The sequence below is a fragment of the Thrips palmi genome, unplaced genomic scaffold (genome assembly GCF_012932325.1).
Source record: "Thrips palmi isolate BJ-2018 unplaced genomic scaffold, TpBJ-2018v1 HiC_scaffold_17, whole genome shotgun sequence".
NCBI lineage: Eukaryota > Metazoa > Arthropoda > Insecta > Thysanoptera > Thripidae > Thrips > Thrips palmi.
The window spans coordinates 8,031,668-8,054,232 of NW_023144626.1; the positions used below are offsets into that span (position 1 = coordinate 8,031,668).

The window sequence follows — 22,565 nt, forward strand, 5'->3', positions numbered from 1 at the left end:
GGCGGCCAATCACGCCACGGAACAAACTGAAAGCAGGTCAGGCGGGGCGGCGAGGGAGGCAAGGCTGGGCAAGGCAGCCGCCGATAACAAGCCCTTCGCCCGCTGCAAGCCCCCCCCCCCCTTTTCCCCCTCCCCTTCCGCGCGCTCCGTTCTTTTCGTCCCAGCAAACGTGGACGGGGGTCGTAAACGAGGCTGCACAGCGGGCTTCTAATAATAAACGTCCTCCTGGAAGCCTGGACGCCTGGAAGCGCGCGCCGGTTGTGTGCGCTGGAAAGTGCCCTGTCCACTTCACAGCGCCGCCAGGGCCGCCTTATCGCCGCCTTATCGGCAGCGCACGCTGCGAATAAGACCCGCCGTTTCTCGCCCTGCGAATAAGACTGAGCGTCCTGCTCGTCACGCGGACGGGACATTTCTCACCCTGCGAAGAAGGCGGCGTTTTTCACGTTGTGAATAAGACTTGACCTTTTTTTTTCACGCCCCTGCGGTAGTCAACAAACAATGTAATCCGCCTGTAAGTCGACAGAACGTGCGACACCAAATGCAAATCCTGGGTAGGCGCCTCGTTTCTCGCCCTGCGGATGAGACCGGTGAAGGTGAAACCGGTGAAACTCACCAGGGGTGCTGAACTCGGCCGAGGCCCCGTCGATGGTGATGCGGCCGTCGCGGCCGGCCCTGCTGACGGACACCTCGTGCCACGCGCCGTCGGCCAGGCGCTTCCGAGGGGCCTTCACCTTGAGCGGGCCCGAGCCCAGGTCCAGGTGCAGGAACAGGTGGCCCTCGACCAGCTCCAGCGCGAACAGGTCCGGCTGCAACAACGAAGGCGTCCCGGTTGGAGAGACAGAGCATGCGGCAAAACGGAAGGAGCGAAAAACGATCGGCGGCGCTGGGAGTCGAACCCGGCCCCGCGGCTTCGCTTTCCACCCCTTTACCCACTACGCTACGACAGCACTTCTTTTCGCAAGGCGCAGAAAGAGAAGCAGAGAGTGAGGGCGTGCTCGGCGGGCCGGCGCTCATAATCCCGCCGGGCCTTTAGTGGTCGTAACGGGGCCGACAACGGCAGGCGGGGCAAGCCGAGGCAAGCAAGCGAAGCAGGCGAAGCGGGGCGACGTCAAGAAGCGAGGCAGCAAGGCAGCGACTCAAGTAAAGGCAGAGCCATGTTCTCCTCCAGGCTGACGCGCAGCCATGACGTCATCGTCTCGTCGCCCTGTCTGCCTCTCTCTCGCCACCGCGGGGCGCCCATGAGTGCGACAGTGACAGAGCGACACTGTTCGAGGCCACCCTGCAGGACGCGTTTTATTTCGCACGGCTGCCTTGGGGGACCGCCCCACCGGGACGGGTCGGATCGGGCCGACGGGACAGCGTCATCACCGTCATCAAAGCCGTCTTACTGGACCCGGCCTGCGCTGCCTGCGCTCCACGGAGGCCTTTGGCTGCCTTCGGCGGGCCGCTTGGCATTGCTCGACGAACGCGCGCCGCCCCGCGGTCTGGCTTGAGCCGCCACGGAGTGCCACGGAGCTGCTGAAGACGGCAGTGCGGCATGGCGACGCCGAGGCCCGGGCGGCGTGGCGGCCCGTCTAGGCGAATTGGTCCCCACGCGGCCATCCAGCGCTATCTCCAGGTCCAAGGCCGAGACGCTACGTGGCGCGGCGGGGCGCGGCGGGGTCGGAGTTCGAGCCGGGGCGTCTTGATTACGCATGCGAACCACGCCGCCGCCACCGAGTCGCCCTGAGCACGCGGCACACGGAGAATGTTCCTTATTTCGGGCGCGCGCGGCAACCTGATTCCGAGAGTCGTTCTCGTCGCTCTGTCCCTCTCGCACCCATACGGGACGCCCCGCGAGTGCGAGGGAGACAGAGCGACGAAAGCGACTCTCGGAATCAGTCTGCGTGTTGCTGGTTCAACGGCCACCGGCTGCCGCCGTGCCGCCCCGGCGCCGTGCTTGCCGCCGCGGCCAGGTCAGGTCAGGGTCCTGAATCCACGCGATAACCGAGTATGTGAGTACCCCTCGTGCTATGGATCCAATTTCATTGTACGCCACCCCTTTGCTCATGTTGGCTGAATTGGCCTGGCGGGATATGTCCCCTCCCCCCCCCTCCTCGCGGCCCCTTCTACTGCGTGACGCCAGCCAGCCACCTCCACACGCCACGACCCCCACCCCCTCAACTCGACCCCGCCGCCTGCAAACCTGGCTCCGGTGTGACCACCTGGATCACGAACCAACAAGCTCTCACATTGAGTCAACTCTGCGTGGGATGGCTGGCTCCCCCTCCCTCGCTCCTCCCCTGCGTCCCACACCCTAAGTCCCTACCCCCACCCCAAGTCCCTACCCCCACCCCCTCCCCTCGCCACCTGGTTACAACACCGCGAGCCGTCATGAAGACAGCGGCGGATCGGCGGGGCTCGTTCCAAACACTGCTTTCTTCGCTCTGTCTCTCTCAGTCACCATGGCGCCCCGCAGGCGTGCGAGAGAGACAGAGTGACGCGAAGCGCTGTTCGGAACCGCTCGGCAGGGCTCGGCACTCGGGTGTCCTCTAGCCGCACGGGTCACGGGCCCGTCGGGGGCGGGAGTAAGTGGGGGGGGGGGCGGCAGAGGGTGTAGGGGTTAGCGAAGGGAAACTCGATGATCGGCGGCGGGCTTTTCTTGCAAAGCAAACTGCTCCAACAACTCTTCTTGGAAGCCGCAGTTCTCGTTGGAGGTTTCTGCGAATCGCCACGACGGCCGGGTGGTGGGGGTGGAGTGCTTACAGTGTGGCCAACAGTGTGGCACACACGGCAGGACCGGTTGACCCCGACCTCGAAGACCCTCCCCTTGCTGCCCACCGTCACTCTGTCGCCTCGTCACTCCGTCTCCTCGTCACTCCGCCCCCTCGTCACTCCGTCTCCTCGTCACTCCCACTGCGTCGCCTTGTCACTCTGCCGGCTGACCTTGAAGGTACACTACCTATCCCATTTCGGAGGCAGGCCGCAGAGCGAGGCGAGCCCAGGCAAGCCGAGCACGAGAAGAACACGTTTATACCATTACGCCATTCCGTGACGGACGGACAGACGGAGGGACGGACGGACGCTGCCAAGGTTCCACAACGGGTCCACATGGGTCCCACATGGGTCCACGCGCCCCACGCGCCTCGACGCAATTCCACCAATTTGGCTGAGCGATAGCCAAGCTCGTTGCCTCGAGAGGGGAAAACGTAAAGTGATTGGATGCGAGTCGGTCTTTTCAGTCGCCTCCCGATGCGAGGACTTTTCTTTTACTTTCATTTCAACTCAGTTACATGTTAATATTTTTTTTTTCAATAATTAAAATGTATATTTTTGGAAGCGATGAAAGCTGCAAATAAAGTAAGCATGCTGCGAATAAAGTTCAGCATACTGCAAATAAACTTCGGCAAGCGACAAATAAACTAATCACGCTGCAAATAAATTTTAGCATGCTGCAAATGAACTCAGTGTGAACCACAATGCACTGCTGCACTCACGTGGCTGGAGTTGGCGCCGTGGCTGTAGAGGACCAGCCCGTTGGGCTCGTTGGTGCGGAGTTTGAGCGACAGCGACCCCGACCGCGGCGCGTCCCAGGCCGGCAGCACCTGGCGACAAGCAGCAAACACGATGATGATGACGATGACGGTCTTGACGATGACAGTCATGACGATGACGGTCAAGACCACAATTATCGGTAATTTATTGGTGATAAGTGATCATTCCAATCATTCTCAATGCCAACAAAAGGTAAAAATAGCTTAATTTAATTATTAAATATGATTTACACCTGGCCAAATAATGGAAACTCCCTTCCAAAAGAGTTCCGTTGCGGGGCTCCTCAACACACTTCCTTGCGCATGTCTAATTCAACGAAGAAATAATAAAAGGAGTCCTTTGTTTTCGAATGAGCTGGGAGAAAAAACTTCGAGGCGAAAAGATTGAAGCGGGGAATGGAAAAAGGAGACTTTTTCCAGTGACGCGATACGGGCTGGCCTGCTGCTGAGACTGTGCGCTGCTTTCTGTTTCATCGCGGCGCTTATCAGACGAGAATACAAGAATGCGCGTCGACGCTTCAAAGAGCGGCGAGCCGAAAGCATCAAGGAGGGCGGGGCGAGGGGGCGGGGCTGTTACTTCTTGTACACCACGGGAAAGTCGGGAGCCGCGCGGGGCCAGCGTGGTGCCGCCAAAAACAACAAAGGGTAAAAAATTTAGAAAAAGGTGGAGGAATCCTGCTGGAGCGCGCGGGCGGTGGGCCTGCTGTGGGCGGCCGGGGTGCGGATTCGCTTTGAAGCGCGCTCCTCGCCTGGCGTTCTAATTATGCTGCGCTGTGAGCGTCACCCGTGTGGCTCTCTTTAAACGGACGGTTTTTGCCCCGAGCCCTGCAGTGTGACTCGGTGTGACTCCCTGTGATGTCGCCGCGCGGGCTGGGGTGGGGCGGCGGGGCCTTTCTGGGATCACAGATCACTGCAGGCGCGGCAAATTGGATCGCCACCTCGCCGACTGCCAACCGCGACCAAGGACGCCACGGGCCTCGCCGCCATCAAGCAGTCTGTCTCTCTCGCACCCCCACGGCACGCCGCGTGAGTGCGAGTGAGACAGAGCGCGGGCGCAGTGTGCTGGCTGGCCCTGGCCGGCGGCACGCGTGTCCGAGTGCTTCGTTTCACTTGGCCTGCCAGGGTTCGCCTTCGCCGCTTCGCCTACGCCGCTTCGCAAAGCCCTATTTCGCTCGTAAAGTTGTGCAGCGGCACCGCGCCGGGCCGCCGAGCCGCACGGGTTCGACTCAAAATCCCTCGCCAGCCGCGCCAGCGAGACAACGGCTTACCCCTTCCCTTCCCAGGGCTGGCGCTGGGCTGGCGCTGGGCTGGCGGCCGAATCCGAACCGCGCCATCGTCGCTCTGTCTCTCTCGCACCCCTACGGGGCGACGCACGAGTGCGAGAGAGAGCGACGACGGCGCGGTTCGGCCTGTAGGGCCCTCGCTAGGGCCACAGGCCCGGGGCCCAGACCTGCTTGGGGTTCAGCCGGAGCGTGGGAAGCGGCGCGTGTGCCCGCGTGATCGGGGGCGCCGTGGCGTGGGGCGTGGCGTGGGGCGTGGCGTTGCACTGTATCGTGTCACGAGGCGAAACTGGCAATTCGGTCTGCATGGCGTGTCCTCGCGACACTCGCTTCGAAAACGATCTACAGTGCTTGAAAACTGTGCTCCGCCCCTCAGTCGACGACGCCATGAGAGAACTACAAAGTGCAGACCGATTATTTTGTCCTTAGTCCAGTGCGGCGCAGCGCGGCAGCCAGCCCTCGGCGCACGCGGGGACTCGGTACTCGCGCCGCGGATTGGACGCCGAGTACAGTGAAAAAATAATGGGGGCACTCTCGGGTATACGGGTCAGCGCGCGCGGCGCGGCGGTTCGATGCGGTTTTGGCTTTACGAGTACCGCGACACCGAACAACAACGGTGCTTGCCTTCGTCGCTCTGTCTCTCTCGCACTCGCAGGGCGCCCCGTGAGTGCGAGAGAGACGATAGCGCTTGTACAGGGCCGCGTGAATAAACTCGCTGATGGCGTGGCGTCCTGGTCACAGCGCTGCCGCCGCGATGGGGAGGGGGAGGGGGAGGGGAGTACCAGGGCTGCCACATCACGCATAGAAACGCCATCATTCAACAGCAATCCCCCCTCCCCTCCCCCGCCCGCCCCTGCCGCACTTGTTCGACCCCCTCGGCGCCTCGACGCCGCGCGGCTGAGGCCCCCGTAATGACCCTCACCGTCGGTGGAATAAAATGTAAATTTGTTTCTCCTTCTCCGTGAAGCTCTCGTCACGGAGGGATAAAAAAACGGGCGATATCTGTCCGCCTCCGCCTGAGATCCGCCTTTTTAATCTATTCTCGGGGGTAACTTTTCTTCTTTTAAGTTTATACTGCTTATCGTAGCTCGTAAAATCGAGGCATCAACATTACGGCAATTATGGCTGGACTTGGGGGAGGAATTCAAGTCGGTGCACAGTGGGCCAGAAGACCGGTGAAGGCGGACAAAACTCTAGACGCGTTTTGAGCTCCCGAGTCGCTAAACAGGCCTCGAACCGAACGAGTGACCCCACCAATGGATTCCTCGTTCGGAGAGCAATCCATTGGTGGGGTCACACGTTCGGTTCGAGGCCCATTTAGCTACTCTGGAGCCCAAAACGCGTCTAGAGTTTAGGCCGCCTCCACCGGTCCTCTGGCCCACTGTGCGGTGCTGCATTCAACAAATGATTAATGTCTGAAGATATTTGAAGTGCTCACCAAGAAGGACTCGGGCGTGGTGAAGGACACGGGCTCGCCGGCGCCCACCTCCTGGCACTGGAAGTCCACGTGGCCGACGACGGTGATGAGCTTCTGGCCGGTGCGCGCCATCTCGATCAGGCTGAGGCGCATGGAGTCGGCCGAGAACTCCACCTGCGGCACGGGGACCACGTCGGTGAGCGCGGCTCAGACTTGCGCACAGACTAAACTGTGACGTCATGTGAATGTGAATTTGAATAAAAAAAGCAAGTTGACTTAATTTACCTTCCGGAGGCAGCCCACAAAGTTGTTCTCCTGCTTGGAGCCCGGCAGCGCGGCAGTGTTGTCGCTGCCGCCGACGAACACCTTGGAGGAGGCCAGGATGGTGACGGAGCCCGCGGTGTGCGAGCGGTCCGTGTAGACGCCATCCACGTTCACCGTCACGTGGCAGAAGGTCGTCACCGTGGAGATCTGGAACATGGCAGAGGTCGTTCGTTTCAGGGTCAAGAGAGGAGAAATCATCCCAGAGAAGGCGAAGGCAAGACAGCGTGGCTGGCTAAACCAATCCCAACCAATCCCTTGGACTGTGGACGGCGGAGGGATTACTGCACCGCGTGCCAGCGAGCACTGCCGTCGTCGCTGTCCCTCTCACTCCCTCACAGGACGCTCCATGAGTGCGAGAGAGACAGAGCGACGAGAGCGGTGCTCAGCCTGCAGCCCACGCAGCCCGGCTGCCGGCTGCCCTGCGCTGTCCTGCCCGCTGTCTCTCTGTCTCGTCGCCAAGTGCCACAAACGGAATTTTGTTCCACGTCAAAGTTGGCACTCTCGGCAGGCGGCGCGTCCCCCGCACCGCGCACAAGTTTCCTAATTATACAGTTTAACTGATTCTTGTCCTTCTCCCCCCCCCCCCCCGCGCGTGCGCCCCCTCCCCTCACCCCCAACGCGCGCGAGTGTGTGTGTGTGTGTGTGTGCGCGCGCGTGTTTTGCGGAGTATCACCCAACTGCCTTGTTGGATACGGAGACTTGGCCAAGAAAGACAATTTTCCTCGGCGGCGTGTTGACTCGTTTCTTCCACCGGGCTCCTCGCGGTTTATCACTTTATGACTTTTTCGGGCCACTCACGTTGCTCTCTCTGTCTGTCTGTCTGTCTGTCTGTCTGTCTGTCTGTCTCTCTCTCTCTCTCTGTCTCTCTCTCTTTTCCCCCTCGGTGCTGGCGTTATACGGCGCGGCTTCGGTCAGGTTCGTGCCTTTCCCAACAAGCCCTTGTCCTTGGGGTCAGCCCTGCCGTGGCCCTGCCGTGGCCCTGCCGTGGCCCTGCCGTCGGGGTCGCGGGCGGCGCGGGGTCACCGGCGAACCGTCCAACCCTTTGCCCGCCGACCTCGGGCCGCCCTTCGGTCCTTCGCCCTCCACTAGGCAGTGCTGCGAGGGCTGCCGCCGCACTGTAGGGCTGTGGGGCCGGCACTGCCAGGGCACTGCCAGGGCACTGCCAGGGCACTGCCTTACGCCGCTCGGCGCGCTCGGCGCCTTCCAGTCCCTCGGGACGCCGATTCCGACTGACTTACCGCTCCATCTTTGCTCAGCTCTCCCCGGCCAAGGCCTGCGGGCCCTGCCGCGGCGTGCCGGCTCCCCGGCCGCGAAAAAGCGAACACCTCGGGCTCGTGCGCGTGAGCGGGCCCGCGACGCCCCGCGACGCCCCGCGACGCCCCGCGACGCCCCGCGACGCCCCGCGACGCCCCGCGCGCCCGCGACACCTCCGCACGCCGCGGTCCGCCCCGATCGCCCCGCGACGCCCGCGACGTCCGCGACGCCCGCGACGCCGACGCGCGCCAAGCGACGCCCCGCGACGCCCCCGACGCCCCGCGACGCCCCGCGACGCCCCGCGACGCCCCGCGGCCCACCAATTCTCAGTAATGGCGTGTTCCAGACCACTTCATTCGCTCCATTTTCCGATTGCAGCCGTGAAAGTTTAATCAAGTTTAAATGAGCCGTCGTCGTCGAGGTTGCCATAAAGCGTGCATAAAGCGGTCCGCAAACAACGCAAATAAATAAATAAAAATATAAAAACAAAAATAACTCGATGATATTCGGGGGGTCGTTGGCTGCGCCTGCGACCGGGCTGGTTGAGTGCGGTCGGGGCGTGCCCCGGCCACGGCGGCCACGGCGGGCAGGGGTGGCTTATTCGCTTTCTGGCGGCGGCAGGCCTTTTGTTCCCGAGGGATGCCAAGTAGTGCGAGATGGCGAACGAAAGCGTAAAGTGAGAGGCTGGGCTATGTAAAATTCAGCGGCGCGCCCCTCGACTCGTGCAGACATGATGCCTGTCCAGCGAGCGTGGCGTGGCGTGGCGCGGCGTGGCGTGGCGTGGCGTGGCGCGGCCTCGAGGCGTGTACGTGCCCCACGGCGTTCCGCGCGTTCCCGGCCGCACGCGTGCCTCCGCCAAAGGTCCCTGCGGCCTGGCGGCCCGCGGCAAGGTGGCCCTTGCCGTAAAAGCGCCGAAAACACCGACAGCTCCGCCAACCTCGCCTCGCTCGGGTGGTGCTGGACCTGCTGGCCGGTGCACAGTGCACAGTGGGCCAGAAGGCCGGTGGAGACGGCCAAAACTCTAGACGCGTTTTGAGCTCCAGAGTCGCTTAGTGGGACTCGAACCGAACGTGTGGCCCCACCATTGGATCGCTCTCCGAACGAGGAATCCATTGGTGGAGTCACACGTTTGGTTCGACTTCTGTTTAGCGACTCTGGAGCTGAAAACGCGTCAAGAGCTTTGGCCGCCTCGACCGGTCTTCTAGCCCACTGTGACTTCAGCTAACTTCACTGACCCCCCACTGTGCGGTGGATGTGAGCGCGCGCCGAGGCCGAGCGCCCGAGCGCAGGGCGATAGGCAACACGTCGGCACTCCTGCGCCATGGTTGCCTACCCGCACGGCGCTCTTCGCCAGCAGACAGAACGCTCCCCCTTTCCCAACCATCGCCTATCGCCATCCCCGCGCCGGCTGGCCCGACGCTGAGACTGGGGAGTGCACTCGGCAGCACAGCCCCTCGAGGCCCCACCCCACCCCGCCCCACCCCACCCCGCCCCGCCCCGCCCCGCCCCGCCCCGCCCCGCCCCCCGCCCCGCCCCGCCCCGCCCCTCCGCTTCCAAGTTGGCGGAGCACGGCCGCAGCCAAGCCCTCGGTCTGGCCGTTCGTGTCATCACGCAGCCGGAACACTGGCACACTGTGGCACACCGGAACGCCACGCCGTCTCGGAGCCGCCCAGTTTATTTGCTCCGGGCCCACCTCGCCGCCCCGACCAGGCTGCGTCCGAGTGCGGCGCTCTCGTCGCTCTGTCTCTCTCGCGCTCATGCGAGCGTTCCGCAGCGTGCGAGAGAGACAGCGCGACGCGGCGCCGTTATCACGCTGCACCCTTCGGGTGTACGCGGCACTAAATTGAAGCAAAGCAGCTTGGGTAGCAAAGTTTCAACGGGGCCGATCGGGCGGCGCAGTCGGTGGGGCCCTTTGGGGGGCCCTTTGGGGGGCCCTTTGGGGGCCTTCGAGGAGACCTTCGAGGGGCCCTGTGGAGGGCGCCTCGTGGAGGGCGCCCTGCCGAGAGCGGGTGGCGGCTGGATAGCCGGTAGGTCCTCCTCTTTTCGGTTACTGTTCATCCCGAGGTGTCAGCAGACGGCCATCGTCGGGGCCGCCGCGCCTCGGCTAAGTTATGTACGAAGACATCATGGCGTCATCACCCCACCCCACCCCGCCCCGCCTTGCGCCGCGCGCTTGGCGAGTCTCGAAAAGAGATTCATAAAGTGATGCGGAACTTTGAATTATTGGCGTGGAGGGGGGCCGTCGTCGGAGAGGGGGCAGCGCGGCGTCGACGGCCGGCCGGCCGGGGGCGGGGGCGGATAGAGACGCTATGCAAATGACCGCGCCGTCCCCGCCGTTCCCGCCGCCCCCGTGGCGTGTGGGGCACGCAACGGAAAAGTAGCATCGTGGGCCTGACTGGCCGAGGGGCAGGTCGAGGGGCCTCCAAGTCGACGTCCGCGATTAGAAGCAAGGCAAGCTGCTAGCCGAAAGACAGCTATTTCAAGGAAAGAACGACGACGACGACGGCGAGGAAGTTGTAGTTTAACGCGTCGTCCTTGCCCCGGGCACACAGTGGAGGGAGAAAGAAGTGGTTGTACACGAACTGGGACTCCATGTCGTCGGGCAGCGCGCCCCGGCGGGTCCCGGGGATCAGCGCAGCGGGGGCGAAACCGGACCAGGATATTGCGCGCGAACATGAAGGTCGTGATTAGTTGGGTGGGGGTGGGGGCGGGGGCGGGGGCGGGGGCGGGCAAGGCCACAATGAGGTAGTGGCTTGGCAAGCTTGGCCGGTGGTCCAACCATCTTCAAGGCCGGGCCATCACCGAGTGGGTGTGCAGACACACACACACACACACACACACAAGAAATGCTTACCACTTGCACCCGACGATGCACCACCACGCTGTGCCACGCGTTGTCGTCGAAGCGCACCCGGTTGGGCTTGACGCTTAGCTCGACGCGACCGTTGCTCAGGTTCATGGACAGCACCACGCCGCCGTCCTTGAGGGCCAGGTTCAGGTAGTCGGACCCTTCGCCTGGAATTCAGAGAAAACTTGTGATTAGTCAACAGAAACAGACTGCCTGACTGTAACAACTCAAAAAGTGTAAAGTGTAAAAAAAGTACAGTGGAGAGAACCCATGTTTTTATTTGTGACTCTGAGTTTGTCGAAAGTTCAGTGGCTCCTAGCAGCTGTGCTTCAACTGGACACCGGCCAGTGTCAGACGGCTACCCTGTTTACAGTGCAGTGCGCGGTGCATGTAGGTCATCCCGTGAATAATGCCAATGTCCGAGAGTCCGTCGCTAGATGCCTCCCAAGCAGTGGTGGCAACCCTATAGCAGCGTAGCTCTGGTGGCAACCCTGGCCCTTGGTGGCAACGGTGCGGCCCGATCGTGATCCAGGTCGACGCCGTGCGGTCGGGATTCCCGCCGCCCCCAGCATCGCCAATGAGACCTCAGCCAGCCAGCAGCCGCGGCCAGCCCACATGCGGGCGAGCCGAGGCGAGCCCACCCCACGCCGCGCCGCCCGCACAGTACCGGTTGCCGGATATGGGGATACACTGCCGCCTGGCTGCCTGCCTGCCTGCCTGCCTGCCCGCCTGCCCCTCCCATTGTGCATCCAGAGCGGTATAATGGTCCCCCATGGCGTCGGCTCGTGTCGCGTGGGCGGCGTGCCGTGGCGTGCCGTGAGCGTTGGCACGCCGTGCCGCGCTCTCGGCCTCGCGGTGCCTCGCGGCTGCGGGGGTGTTTTCCGCGGGGGCGACAATCGGCCGATACGTCAGCGTCAGCCTCGGCCTCCTCGGCCAGCCCACGCGGTGCCTCGCAGGCAGTGAGACTGCTACTTTCCACCCAGTAGACTGATGCCGAGAGCCGTTTTCGTCGCTGTCTCTCTCGCACCTATACGGGACGCCCCACGAGTGCGAGAGAGAAAGCGCGACGAAAACGACTCTCGGAAGCAGCATCCCTAGCACAGCCCACGCAGCGGTACAGTACAGTACCCCTTCTTTCCGCTTGCCCTTTACGATTCCTTCTCGCTCTCCTTTCTGCTTCCTTTCGCTTTCCCAGAGCTCTCCTTCTAATTTTACTTCCGGTTTCTTTTCCCCTTTACCAACGCTTTAAATTGCCACATAGGTACTGGTTCTTCAAAATGTGCCGAAAACTTCGGATCCGAACAGACAGAAAATGATAGAAAACCGTGGGTGGGTAATGTAGAGGGTTTTGCTGCTCGGCGACTCACCTACGCACCATCCAAGTTATCACCTCCCCCCTTCCCCCCCCCGAAATAATAACGCGGCGCTAAGTGCGTGCGCTTCATTCGACCCCATTCCGCCCTGACAGGCCCGGCATGCCTGAGGGCAGGCCAGCCAGCCAGCCGCCCGGAGAGTGCCAAGTCAGCCAAGACAAGAGCCTTCCTTGGGCCTGAATCAATTGGGGCCAGGTGTGCACAAATTAGAAGGGGGATATTGGCGTGGGCAGGCGGCCTGGCCTCGGAAGGGGTGGGGGCAGGCAGGGGGAGGGGCAGGGGCTGGAGTGAGGTAGGACAGGCTTGGCCCGGGCTCGGCCAAAGTTGTAGTGGCGCTTCTATGGTATTGGTAATGGGGTGGCAGTATTGGGGCGCCACTTGGCTCAACACGCTTGATTGATTGATTGAATCAGTTGAGGGGCGTGGCGGGGCGGCTGGCTAGTGGATGGCCACGCCATTGTGTATGCCCGTCACAGCGTCCTCCTCACCGAGCTGGACGTGGTGCTGCAGGGGTGGCATCACATCGCCACTGGAACGGAATGCCTGTCTGTCTGCCTGCCTGTCTGTCTGTCTGCCTGTCTGCCTGCCTGCCTGTCTGACTGCCTGCCTGTCTGTCTGTCTGTCTGTCTGTCTGTCTGTCTGCCTGCCTGCCTGTCTGACTGCCTGCCTGTCTGCCTGCCTGCCTGCCTGTCTGACTGCCTGCCTGTCTGTCTGTCTGCCTGTCTGCCTGCCTGGCTGTCTGACTGAATGCCCGTCTGTCTGTCTGTCTGTCTGCCTGCCTGTCTGACTGCCTGCCTGTCTGTCTGTCTGTCTGCCTGCCTGCCTGTCTGACTGCCTGCCTGTCTGCCTGTCCGTCTGACCGGCCTGGGCGTGTCCGTGCGTCCGGCAGTCCGGTCCAAATTGGAAACCGGGACTAGTGCTGTCCTGATTCCTGCCGATTCGCGCACCGCAACACGCTCGCCCGCCCATAGTCCTCTCTCTCTCCCTCTCCTTGCCCTTTAGTCCGGCCCCACTTGTTCCCGCCCGCGCCAGCAGGCCCCAGAGCTTCGTCGCTCTGTCTCTCTCGCACTCGTGGGGAGTGCCGTTGCGGTGCGAGAGAGACGCAGCGACAGGCTCGACCGGGGCAGTGGGACAGTGTGTGATTACGGCCTCGAGTAATTGGCTGGCCTGTTGCCCCGGGCGACACGCCGCATCGGACGCACACTGCTAGCTGCGAACTTGACAAAAAACGAATTGGAAATTAATTGCCTGTTAACGGCGGGGGTCACGAGTATTTTGCACGGTATTTTCTTTGTAGGCTCAAAATACTTTGTGCTAACAAACTGCTTTGCTTTGTAAGGCCTGAAATAGTTTGTAAGGTTTACTCAGTGCGACATTGTTTTGACTCGCGTTCACTACACTGGATAGTTTGTTCCATCTACAGCAGGCAAGCCCGAGGGCAAGTCAGCCAACTTACCGGTGTAGAAGAGCAGGCCGCCGGGGTTCCTGGTCTTGAAGCTGAGGCTGACGGTGTCCTGCGTGGAGACGATGGGCTCGCCCCCGGTGCGGCTCAGGTCGTAGGACAGGTACTCCGTGCCCCGGAAGGTGGCCTCGGGCGGGGCTCTGTCTGCAACGGAACGAACAGGCACGTCAGGGAAGCAGAAGACGCCGGGAGTGCGGGAGGGCTCCAAGGAGGGCTCGAGGAGGGCTCCTTATCCCACAGTGGGCCAGAAGGCCGGTGGAGGCGGCCAAAATCCCAGACGCGTTTGGAGCTCCAGAGTCGTTAAATGGGACTCGAATCCAAGGTGTGACCCCACCATAATGGATTGCTCTCCGAACGAGGAATCCATTGGTGGGGTCACACGTTTGGTTCCAGTCCTGTTTAGCGACTCTGGAGCTCAAAACGCGTCTAGAGTTTTGGCCCCTCCACCGGTCTTCTGGCCCACTGTGGATCCGAGCAGGAGAGGTCTCGGTGCGCCGCAAGACGCTTGCCCCAGGCAGCCCGAGGCAGCGGACTCCCGGGCCGAGCGAAACGTACAGAAATGAAAAAAGGAAAAGTTGAGGATTTTGTGGAGGATCTGGCAAGTGTAAGCACACGCAGCCAGTCCTGTCCGTCTTCCTGTCCAACTCGCGAAACAAAGCTGCAATGACCTGCCTCCGCCTCTAATCCCCTGGAATGGAAACTCGCAAGTTGAGAAAGTGTTATCGACTCTTCCTTTCTCCGGTTCTTCTCCAGCGCCTCGCTAGCGCTGGAACTTCTCGCCTCGCCCGGCCACGATTGCAACAACTTTCCCTCGGAGAAAACCGCCAGCAGCAGGAACACTTTTGTATTCGGCCACTCAGTGACTCATTGCCTCCGGGGGGATTGATTCAGCGAGTCTAGATTGAGGAAGAGCTTGGGAACGGGGAGGGGCAGGGGAAGAGGGAGGTCCTCTAGTGAAAATATGCCAGCATTGTCGGCTGAGCGGCGACGGCCCCGTACAATAATTTCCACCTTTTCATTCCCAGCTCAGACCCACTCTCTGAGTTTTTCCCTGGGTCCAAGTTGTGACATGCATGTCCTTGAGACGCAATATGCCCTTTTAAGAAAATCAAAACGAAAATCCGGCGCCGTCTTTGCATTAAGTTAGCCAATTTAAAATTTCAAATGAGCACCGCCATCATCATATTTGTTGGAAGTGAAGCATTTCTGCCTTTCCGCCTCTCCAGGTGGGAGTGGGGGAGGGGGGGGGCGGTGTGGGGAGGGTCCAATGTAGGTCGCCGTGCCACCATGGTGCCACGGGCAACGGGCACAGGGGGAATTAGTATAGGAATTCAATGCGTCTCTTTGTCCCCTGGGACCCTTCCCCCTCCCTTCCCCTCCCCTCCAGCCCCCTTCCCTTCGCCACCTGCACTGCCCGTGTCCATGCCTGCCCCGGAGTGGGCCGCGGTGACCTTGAGTCGGTTGCCGGACTGCAGACTGATTCAGGGAGTCGTTCTCGTCGCTCTGCCTCTCTCGCACTCATGGGGCGTCCCTACAAACGCGAGAGAGACAGAGCGCCGAAAACGACTCTCGGAATCAGTCTACTGAGGCCGCGCTCCCCAAAGCTTTCTCCGGTTTTGCCTCTCCGCGAATTGCTGAGAGGCTTTCTCCAGCGTTTTCTCCAGGGCCGTGCCTGGGGGGCTGAAGGGCAGCGTGCGTCGGGGAGAAGCGAGGCAGAGCGAAGCAGAGAAGCGCCGGCCTCGGTCACGAATCGTTGGTAGACTGGCCTCCCGCTACCCTCCCACCTTCGCGGACAGACCGACTGGCTGGCTGACCTGGCCTGGCCGTTTGGACGAGGAGTGCAGGAGGAACAAGTTGGATTCGTGGAGTATGGATCCGTGGCGGGGCGTGGCGGGGCGTGCTGACAGTTGTACGGTTTGGCGGGGCGGGGCGCGGTGGGGCCGCCCCCAGTCGATTGTGTGTTTGGTTCCTGTTGCCGAGCGTTCAGTGTTTTCCAGCGCGGCCCCAGCGAGGGGCACGAGAGCGGCCCCCTTATTTCAAGTTGGCCCCATCGGGACTCTTCCAGCTGCTAGTGCCCCAGCTAAACGCCTCACGTCTAGCTCGGGCTGACAAAAATGCAGAAATTCATCGTAGTTGGCGATAAAACATTAAAACCTAACCATGACGATGAACAACTGTTGGACTGGCGATAGAAAAATGTCCGTGTGCTATTAAAATTAAGTCCGGAACTCGCCGCACTGAGTCAAGCCGCGGACCCGTCCGGTCTTGGCTTTGCTGGCCCCGCAACCCGATAAATATCGCTTAATCGAACGTTAAAGTAAGCAACGGCCGGCAATAACATTAAACAAGACCGACAGTCGAAAATCCGGTTTCGCCAAGATTTAGGAGAGGGGCGGTCCCGTCCCCGGGGGAGCATGGCGGCGGAGGGGAGCCCCTCGGGGGGGGGGCTACTGGACCACGACCAAGAAGGGCGGGGAGACCACGCAGCGCGCTAACAAACGCCGGCAGTGGCGCTGCGACGATGCTCTGTCTCTCTCGCACCCCTACGGGACGCGGCCCACGAGCGCGCGAGAGAGACAGAGCGACGACAGCGCCGCATGTTCGGAGTCAGTCCGCCGAATGATATTCTGCACGACCTCGATGCATGAGGCTCTGTGCCCGTTCAGATGCTCTCGGTGGAAGTATCAGGCGCGTCTGCGTGGGATTTCGTTTTGTTTTTCCTTGTTGTTGTGGTTTGTTGTTGTTCGCGCGCAGGAAACTCCGACCAGGCCTTACGGGGAAGAATGCAGCCCTTCCGGTAAGTCAACACGCACCCAGGAGTATCTGGAGGGCTTTACTGAAAGGAAAAAAAAGGGGTGCGCTGTGCGCGGAAAGCGCGGAGGCAAGCAAGGGGGGCTGACTCCTATAATACTTCGTACACAGACCTATAATACTTGTATAATACCTATAATACTATAATCCATAATACCAAAAAATGCCGCACATTTAGTGCAGTTTCGGGTTCAAAATGAGAAAGTTTTGTAAAATTGTGGTGAACAGGCGTTCAGCGATTTTTAGACGGATCGTTAGAGTAAGGAAATGGCGCTAAGGCTGATGACAAGGTGCTGAGGCTCTTAAAGATGCGCGGTAGTATTTTGAGGCTCAGGAGCGCAAGCCGGAATCCTTGTTTTCAACTAACTTGCGTATTTCGGAAACCTTTGGTACACGGAAAACCACTTAAAACGACACAATTATCTAAATAAAATGTTCGGAATAATACCTATAATACTCTATAATACCTATAATATATAATACTTCGTACACGGTTCGGGAGAGTCAGCCCCCCTTGGAGGCAAGTCAAAAGCCAAAGTTGAAAGGCTTCCGATCCCTCCGCTTTTTCGCTTCCTCTCTCCTCCGGCCGGAGCGACGATTCGCTTTCGCAAAAAAAAAAAAAAAAAGATCGGGGGTGAACAAAAAAATATCAAAGGTGAAAAGGAAGCATTATCACATTATTACGCACCGACGGCGAGGCGGGCAAGGGGCGGCGAGTGTGTTGGCAGAAAGAACTGACTGGTCGGGGAGGGGGGGGGGCGAACAAACATCGGAAGGGGGATAATGATGTTTGTTTTGTGCTGGGGGGGGAAGGGGGGCATGACTCGACTCGGCCACTTCCGCCGCCTCCCCTCGACCTGAAGATGGGGCGCCCGGTACGGTGCGGCCCGCTGCCCCGGCGCTGCCCCGGCGCTGCCCCGGCGCTGCCCCAGGAGGGGCTCCGGGGGCTCCGCGGAAGAAACACACGGGGGTCTCCATGGCAACGGAGCACGGGACGGGGCGAGGCGAGGCAGGGTGGCACTCCCTGACCCCGACTAATCGTCTGCAAAATGTACGCACGGCTTTGCTTTTTCCGTCTCCTCTCCTTCATGCCACGGTAAGGCCTGCGGAACGCAGGCCCTTCGGCCCTTGACCATTCCCTTTGGCCCCCCAGGCAGGCAGCCAGGCCGGCCGGGATGAGCGCACAAAGGGTCGAGGCACTTTGCCCTTAAGCTGACGCGGACGCGAGTGTGTGAGAGTGGATTAAGATTGAATGCGTGTGTGTGTATGTGCGCGCGCGTGCGTGCGTGTGTGCGTGCGTGAGTTGAATCGATCAGATTACCCCGACAAAGCGGCATGAAAGAGCAGAAGAACCGAGAAGTTGACAGACTTCCCCTTCTTGTCTGTCCCTACTGGAAGGTTGGTCGGGTTGAAAGCGCACGGAAAGCTAGTCCAGCTGCTCCAATAGCGGGCGGCGGTGTGCTGCCCACGCCTGGCCGTCGACATGCCCGTCAACTCGGCCGTCAACTTGGCCGACCGTCTGTCCGCGCTGCACGCCACACGCTGCGGCCGGCTGGCCCCACTGGCCCCGCTGGCCCGGTCTGCCGAGCGGTTCCGGACATTCGTGTCGTCGCTCTGTCTCTCTCGCACCCGTGCGCAAAGTGCCACCATGGTGCCGCGAGTGTGAGAGAGACAGGGTGACGAAATGACTTCTCTTCGGAATCAGTCCGCCGGCTGCACAACACCAAACTTTGGATCCCGGGGCGGCCCGACCCCCCCAGCCTTTCCCCCAGCCCGACCGGTTGACGCGCCTGTATGTCTCGGAAAGTTTTAAACCAACTCGCAGCGCCAACTTGGCCGCACGTAGATTGTCTGGGGGTGCGGCGGGGCGGGGCGGGGCTGGCGGCGGCCGCGCACCGACCCGCTGCACTGCTGCGGTGCCGCGTGCAGCGTCCGGGAGCTGCGAGTCGAGGCTCTTGGGCTGCATTCATGCTCTTGAGCTGCATTATTGCTCTTGGGCTGCAATAATGCTTTGGAGCTGTATTAATGCTCTTGGGCTGTTTCAATGCTCTTGGGCTGCATGAATGCTCTGGCTGTGTTAATGCTCTTTCGCTTCACTAATGCTCTTGGGCTGTGTTAATGCTCTTGGGGTGTATTGACGCTCTTGGGCTGCATGATGCCCTTGGGCTGTATTCATGCTCTCGGGCTAGGGCTGCATTAATGCTCTTGGGCTAATGCTCTCGGGTAGAAGACCCCCCCCCCCCCCTTCCTCCCCGGTAGAAGAAATACTCTTGGGCTGGAATCGCAGGTCCACGAGTCCAAACAGCCCACCCGCCCCAGCAGCCCAGGCAATTAAAAACGTCGTTCTCGGGGCGCGAATAATTCAACGCGGGGGCACTGGCCTGCCCGGGCCTGCCCTGTCCTCCCTGGCCTGCCGTGCTTGACTTTCTCGGCACTCTATCGGTAATGGCGAAAATAATAACTCCTCGGAAGCAGACGATGCGAGTGGCTCGCTAGGCGGAGACAGAAAAAGAAGCCCGGTTGAGCGGAAAGGCAAAGGGAGAGGAAAAAAAGGGAAAAGCGAGCAATTAGGGACGCGTAACGGGAGAACCAAAGAACGCAAGGATGGGGCGTCACTCTTGAAGGCGCGCCCGTCCCGCGTACGTTTGCCAGTGTGCCCGCGCCGAAAAAGCCAAAATGCCGGCGGAACGTCATTCGATATTCCCGTGGCCCGTCCCGTCCCGTCCCACTCTTCCCGTTTCCCCCACCTCCGCACAGTATATTCATCCCATACACGCCACAGTCGTTCCGCGCGCCCACAAAGTGAGCGATGGCTGAGCGCGGGAGATTTCATCCCGTACCCCCCCCCCTCTCTCTCTCTCTCTCTCTCTCTCTCTCTCTCTCTCTCTCTCTCTCTCTCAGTTCGCTCGCCCCCTTCCATCTTTCACGAAGGCGCCAAACTTGGCTGTTTCCCCCGGAGCAGCCAGCCACGCAAGTTGTTGGCGCGTAACAGCGAAGACTTCGGGCAAGTCGGATTGCATCGGCGGAACCACGGCGCGGAGCCGCGGAGCTCACCCCGCGCAGCGCGCCGCCTCTGACCGCCAACTCTATCACTATCATACTCAAACAGGAGGGATCCGAACCACCGCACGGCGGTACCGATTACTCCGTTCGAAGGGGATTCCATTGGTACCATCATGTGATTGATTCGAGCTCGATGTGAGGGCTTCGGAGCTCGAAACGTGTCCGGAGTTTTCCTCCGCCTATCTGTCCTGCGCTGGCGATTTTGAAAGAGGACCCTTCGCCTTTTACCCCCCTCCCCCTCCCCCATCTTACCCCCTTCGGCCACCCCTCCCACTTCCCCCTTCCCCTTCCCTAGCAGCTTGGTTGATAAAGGCCGGTGGGGCATTACTCGAAACCCCAATTACAGTGGAGGGCCGGCCTCCTCGTGAGGGCCCTAAGCCTGGACAGCCTGGACGGCCCGGACGGCCCGGACGGCCTGGACCGTGGTCAAGTGTGCATTACGGTCGTGACGCGGGACACGCCCGTTCCAGTGCCGTTCCAGTGCCGTTCCAGTGGACTTCCAGTGCCGTTCCAGTGGACTTCCAGTGCCGTTCCAGTGGACGTGGTAACCATGACTATCGACTGCTTTGATACATTAAAACTTAGCCTGGATATTTTCATAAAGTGACAGCTATTTTCTTGGCAACTCGCGTTCTCCATCCCAAGGCCAGCCAATTGGGCAACGTGCCTGTCCACCCGACCTGTTCCTGTCGGTCGGCAGCAAGTCGACAAGTCAGTGTCGTGTTCCAGCGCCCTTTTTTACCTCGCAAACTGACAGAGGCACGCCGAAAAAAAATATGGCCGAGGGACATAATGCTCGTTCGGGGATCGAACTGAGGATCCTGTTCTCCGCAGTGAGGGACGATGGCCGCTCGGCCGAGGCGAGGCGAGGCGTGCGGTGCGCGGCCGCCTCCGTGACCTGCCGCTCCGGCGGCGCAAGGTGGGGAGGCGGAGGGTGGAGGGGGAGGGTGGCGCGGACTTGCGCTTGCGGTCGGCCTGGCGGGGTGGGGCAGGTTTGGGTTTTGCTTAGGGGGTGGCGAGGCTCAGGCGAGGCTCTGGCGAGGGCGAGGGTACCCCAACGAAGAGTGAAGGCTTGCGGCCCAGCCCGCCCGGCCGGGCGGCCTCCAGGGCCTCCAGGGCCTGCAGGGCTCCCGTCCGTCGTCCGTCCCTCGGGACCGCTTGGCCATGGCTGGGCTGGGCCGGGCTGGGCCGCTAGATGCGTCCTTCTTTAACGCACCCCTCCGACGACCCTTCCGTTCCGGCCAGCACCCCCCCCGCCCCGCCCCGCCCCGCCCCGCCCGCGCGGCCCGCACGTGTGCGACCGCCATGATGAGGCACTCCGTCTTGTCCTGCAGGGCCATGGCTGGGCCATGCTGGGCCGCAGGATGGACAGGGTCGTTAGCCAGGACGAATGCGCGCCGCGTCGCGTGGCGGTCGAACGGCGCCCGGACCACGACGACCACGTCGTTAGCATGACCCAGAGGCCAGAGGTATCGCCGTTCGCTTCGCCGTCTCCCTCGCACTCACGGGCCGCCGGCCGGGCAAACTAGAAGTGCGCGGGAGACAGACACAGCGACGCCACACTGGCTTGGAGCTGCTGCACCCGTGTCCACCTGGTCTACCATGTCGCGCGCTGAGCCGTCGCGTCGTCCGCTGCCACGCGCCACACTGCCGGCTAAACGGATTCCAGCAATTGTTATTTTGGCTCCGCTCTCGCGCTAAATATAGCAAGGAGAGGGGCGTCCTGCACGCTCCCGATGACCGCTGCTGTCGGGGCGAGGCCGCCGAGGCCGGCGAGGCTGTCACGGGCACCGCGCCGACACCGCGCCAGGTCGCCGGGTCGCGGATGAATCTTGCAGTGCGCCGGGCGTGCCTGGCGCACAGTGCAGTGACTGCGACACGACTGTCCACTCAGCTGCCCGCCCTCGTTCGCCGTTCACCGAGGGCCACAAGGGCTCCGGCGCGCGGCGCGCCAAACCGCCGTGACAAAAAGGGAAAGTTGGGGCATAAGGTGCAGGGTGCCCTGCGCGTGTTGGCCGTGTTGGCGTCGGGCGCCACAAAGTACACCGTGCGGCTGGCGGGCTGGGCCCGGCGGGCCACATGTGTCGGCCCTGGGCGGCCCTGGGCGGCCTGGCCGTGATGAGGCGAGCCCTCCTTGGCATGCCGTCGGCGTGCGGGGAGGGGGACCTGCACGGCGATAGCGCACCCCGCCCCACCCCGCCCCGCCCCGCCCCGCCCCCCCGCCGCACGGCCTTCCTGAGATCTCGACCTCCAGATCTCCCTTCCGCCGGGACCCCCGCCCGGGCCTCCCCGCCCCGCATCTCGCACGGATGAACCATGGGGCGCACCTGCCCCAGAGCCCCAGCCCCAGCAGCCAGCCCCAGGAAGGGCCGCAAAGGGCGCGGCGGGGCGCGGGGCCTTGCGCGGGGCAGGTCAAGGTACGGGCAATGTCGGCCAGACACGCGTATGGCGGCTTGAAGAACACGGTGCACGACGTTTGGCGCCGCGCCCCGCCCCGGGCGATGGTCTCGAAATGTGTTGTGGCTTTGAGGCCGCGTCGAACCCCCGACCATCGCCCCGCCCCGCGCCGCGCCCGCCCTGCCCCACCGCGCACCGCAGATATAAATGGTCAAAGTTTCACCATCGCGATACCGACCTCATCTGTTTTTGCCCGCGGCGTGGCGGCGCGGCGCGGCGGGCGGGCTTCGCCATGGCTTGGCCGCTGCCGCACATCCACCTATCTCCCGCAACGAGACCGCCGCGGATGTTCCATGAGGGGGGGGGAGGGGGGGTTCGCCCGACTCGACGCCAGAGCCGCGAGAGCCCCCCGGACAGAGCGTCTCCTTATTAACGCGGCAGTCCACCACGATGACCATCATTCTCATCACCGTGGTAGTCCCGCGGTGGTACCGTGGTAGTCGCTCCGGCGGCGGCGGCCTGTCCAGGGCAATATCTTGGTGTCTGCGGCCGGCGCGGCCGGCCAGCGCCAGTGTGGACCCACAAATCCTCATATCCGTGAGGTGGACTCGTATATCATGGCGGCCTCTGTCTGGATCGGTAACTGCCCCGTCCAGGCCGCGTCCAGGCCTCGGCCCGCGGGGCCAGGTCGGGGTCGGCCAAAACTCTGCGCGGTTTGGCTCCAGGTCGCTAAATGGGACTCGAATCGACGGGCCCCACCAATGGATTCCTCGGGGCTTCGGGGCTCGGCCATGGTCGGCCAC

The 22,565-nt window shown here is 61.9% G+C and overlaps 1 protein-coding gene across 1 annotated transcript in view; it reads right to left on the reverse strand.

Annotated features, from left to right (window-relative positions):
* Positions 1-22,565, reverse strand: part of LOC117643996 (neurexin-1) — a 56,080-nt gene that overhangs the window by 6,688 nt on the left and 26,827 nt on the right. The window contains exons 4-9 of the mRNA XM_034383183.1: positions 13,486-13,635; positions 10,663-10,823; positions 6,516-6,701; positions 6,252-6,404; positions 3,477-3,584; positions 614-806 (exon numbers count right to left, since the gene is read on the reverse strand). Of these exons, the coding sequence (XP_034239074.1) occupies positions 614-806; positions 3,477-3,584; positions 6,252-6,404; positions 6,516-6,701; positions 10,663-10,823; positions 13,486-13,635 (951 nt within the window). The remainder of the gene's footprint in view (positions 1-613; positions 807-3,476; positions 3,585-6,251; positions 6,405-6,515; positions 6,702-10,662; positions 10,824-13,485; positions 13,636-22,565) is intronic.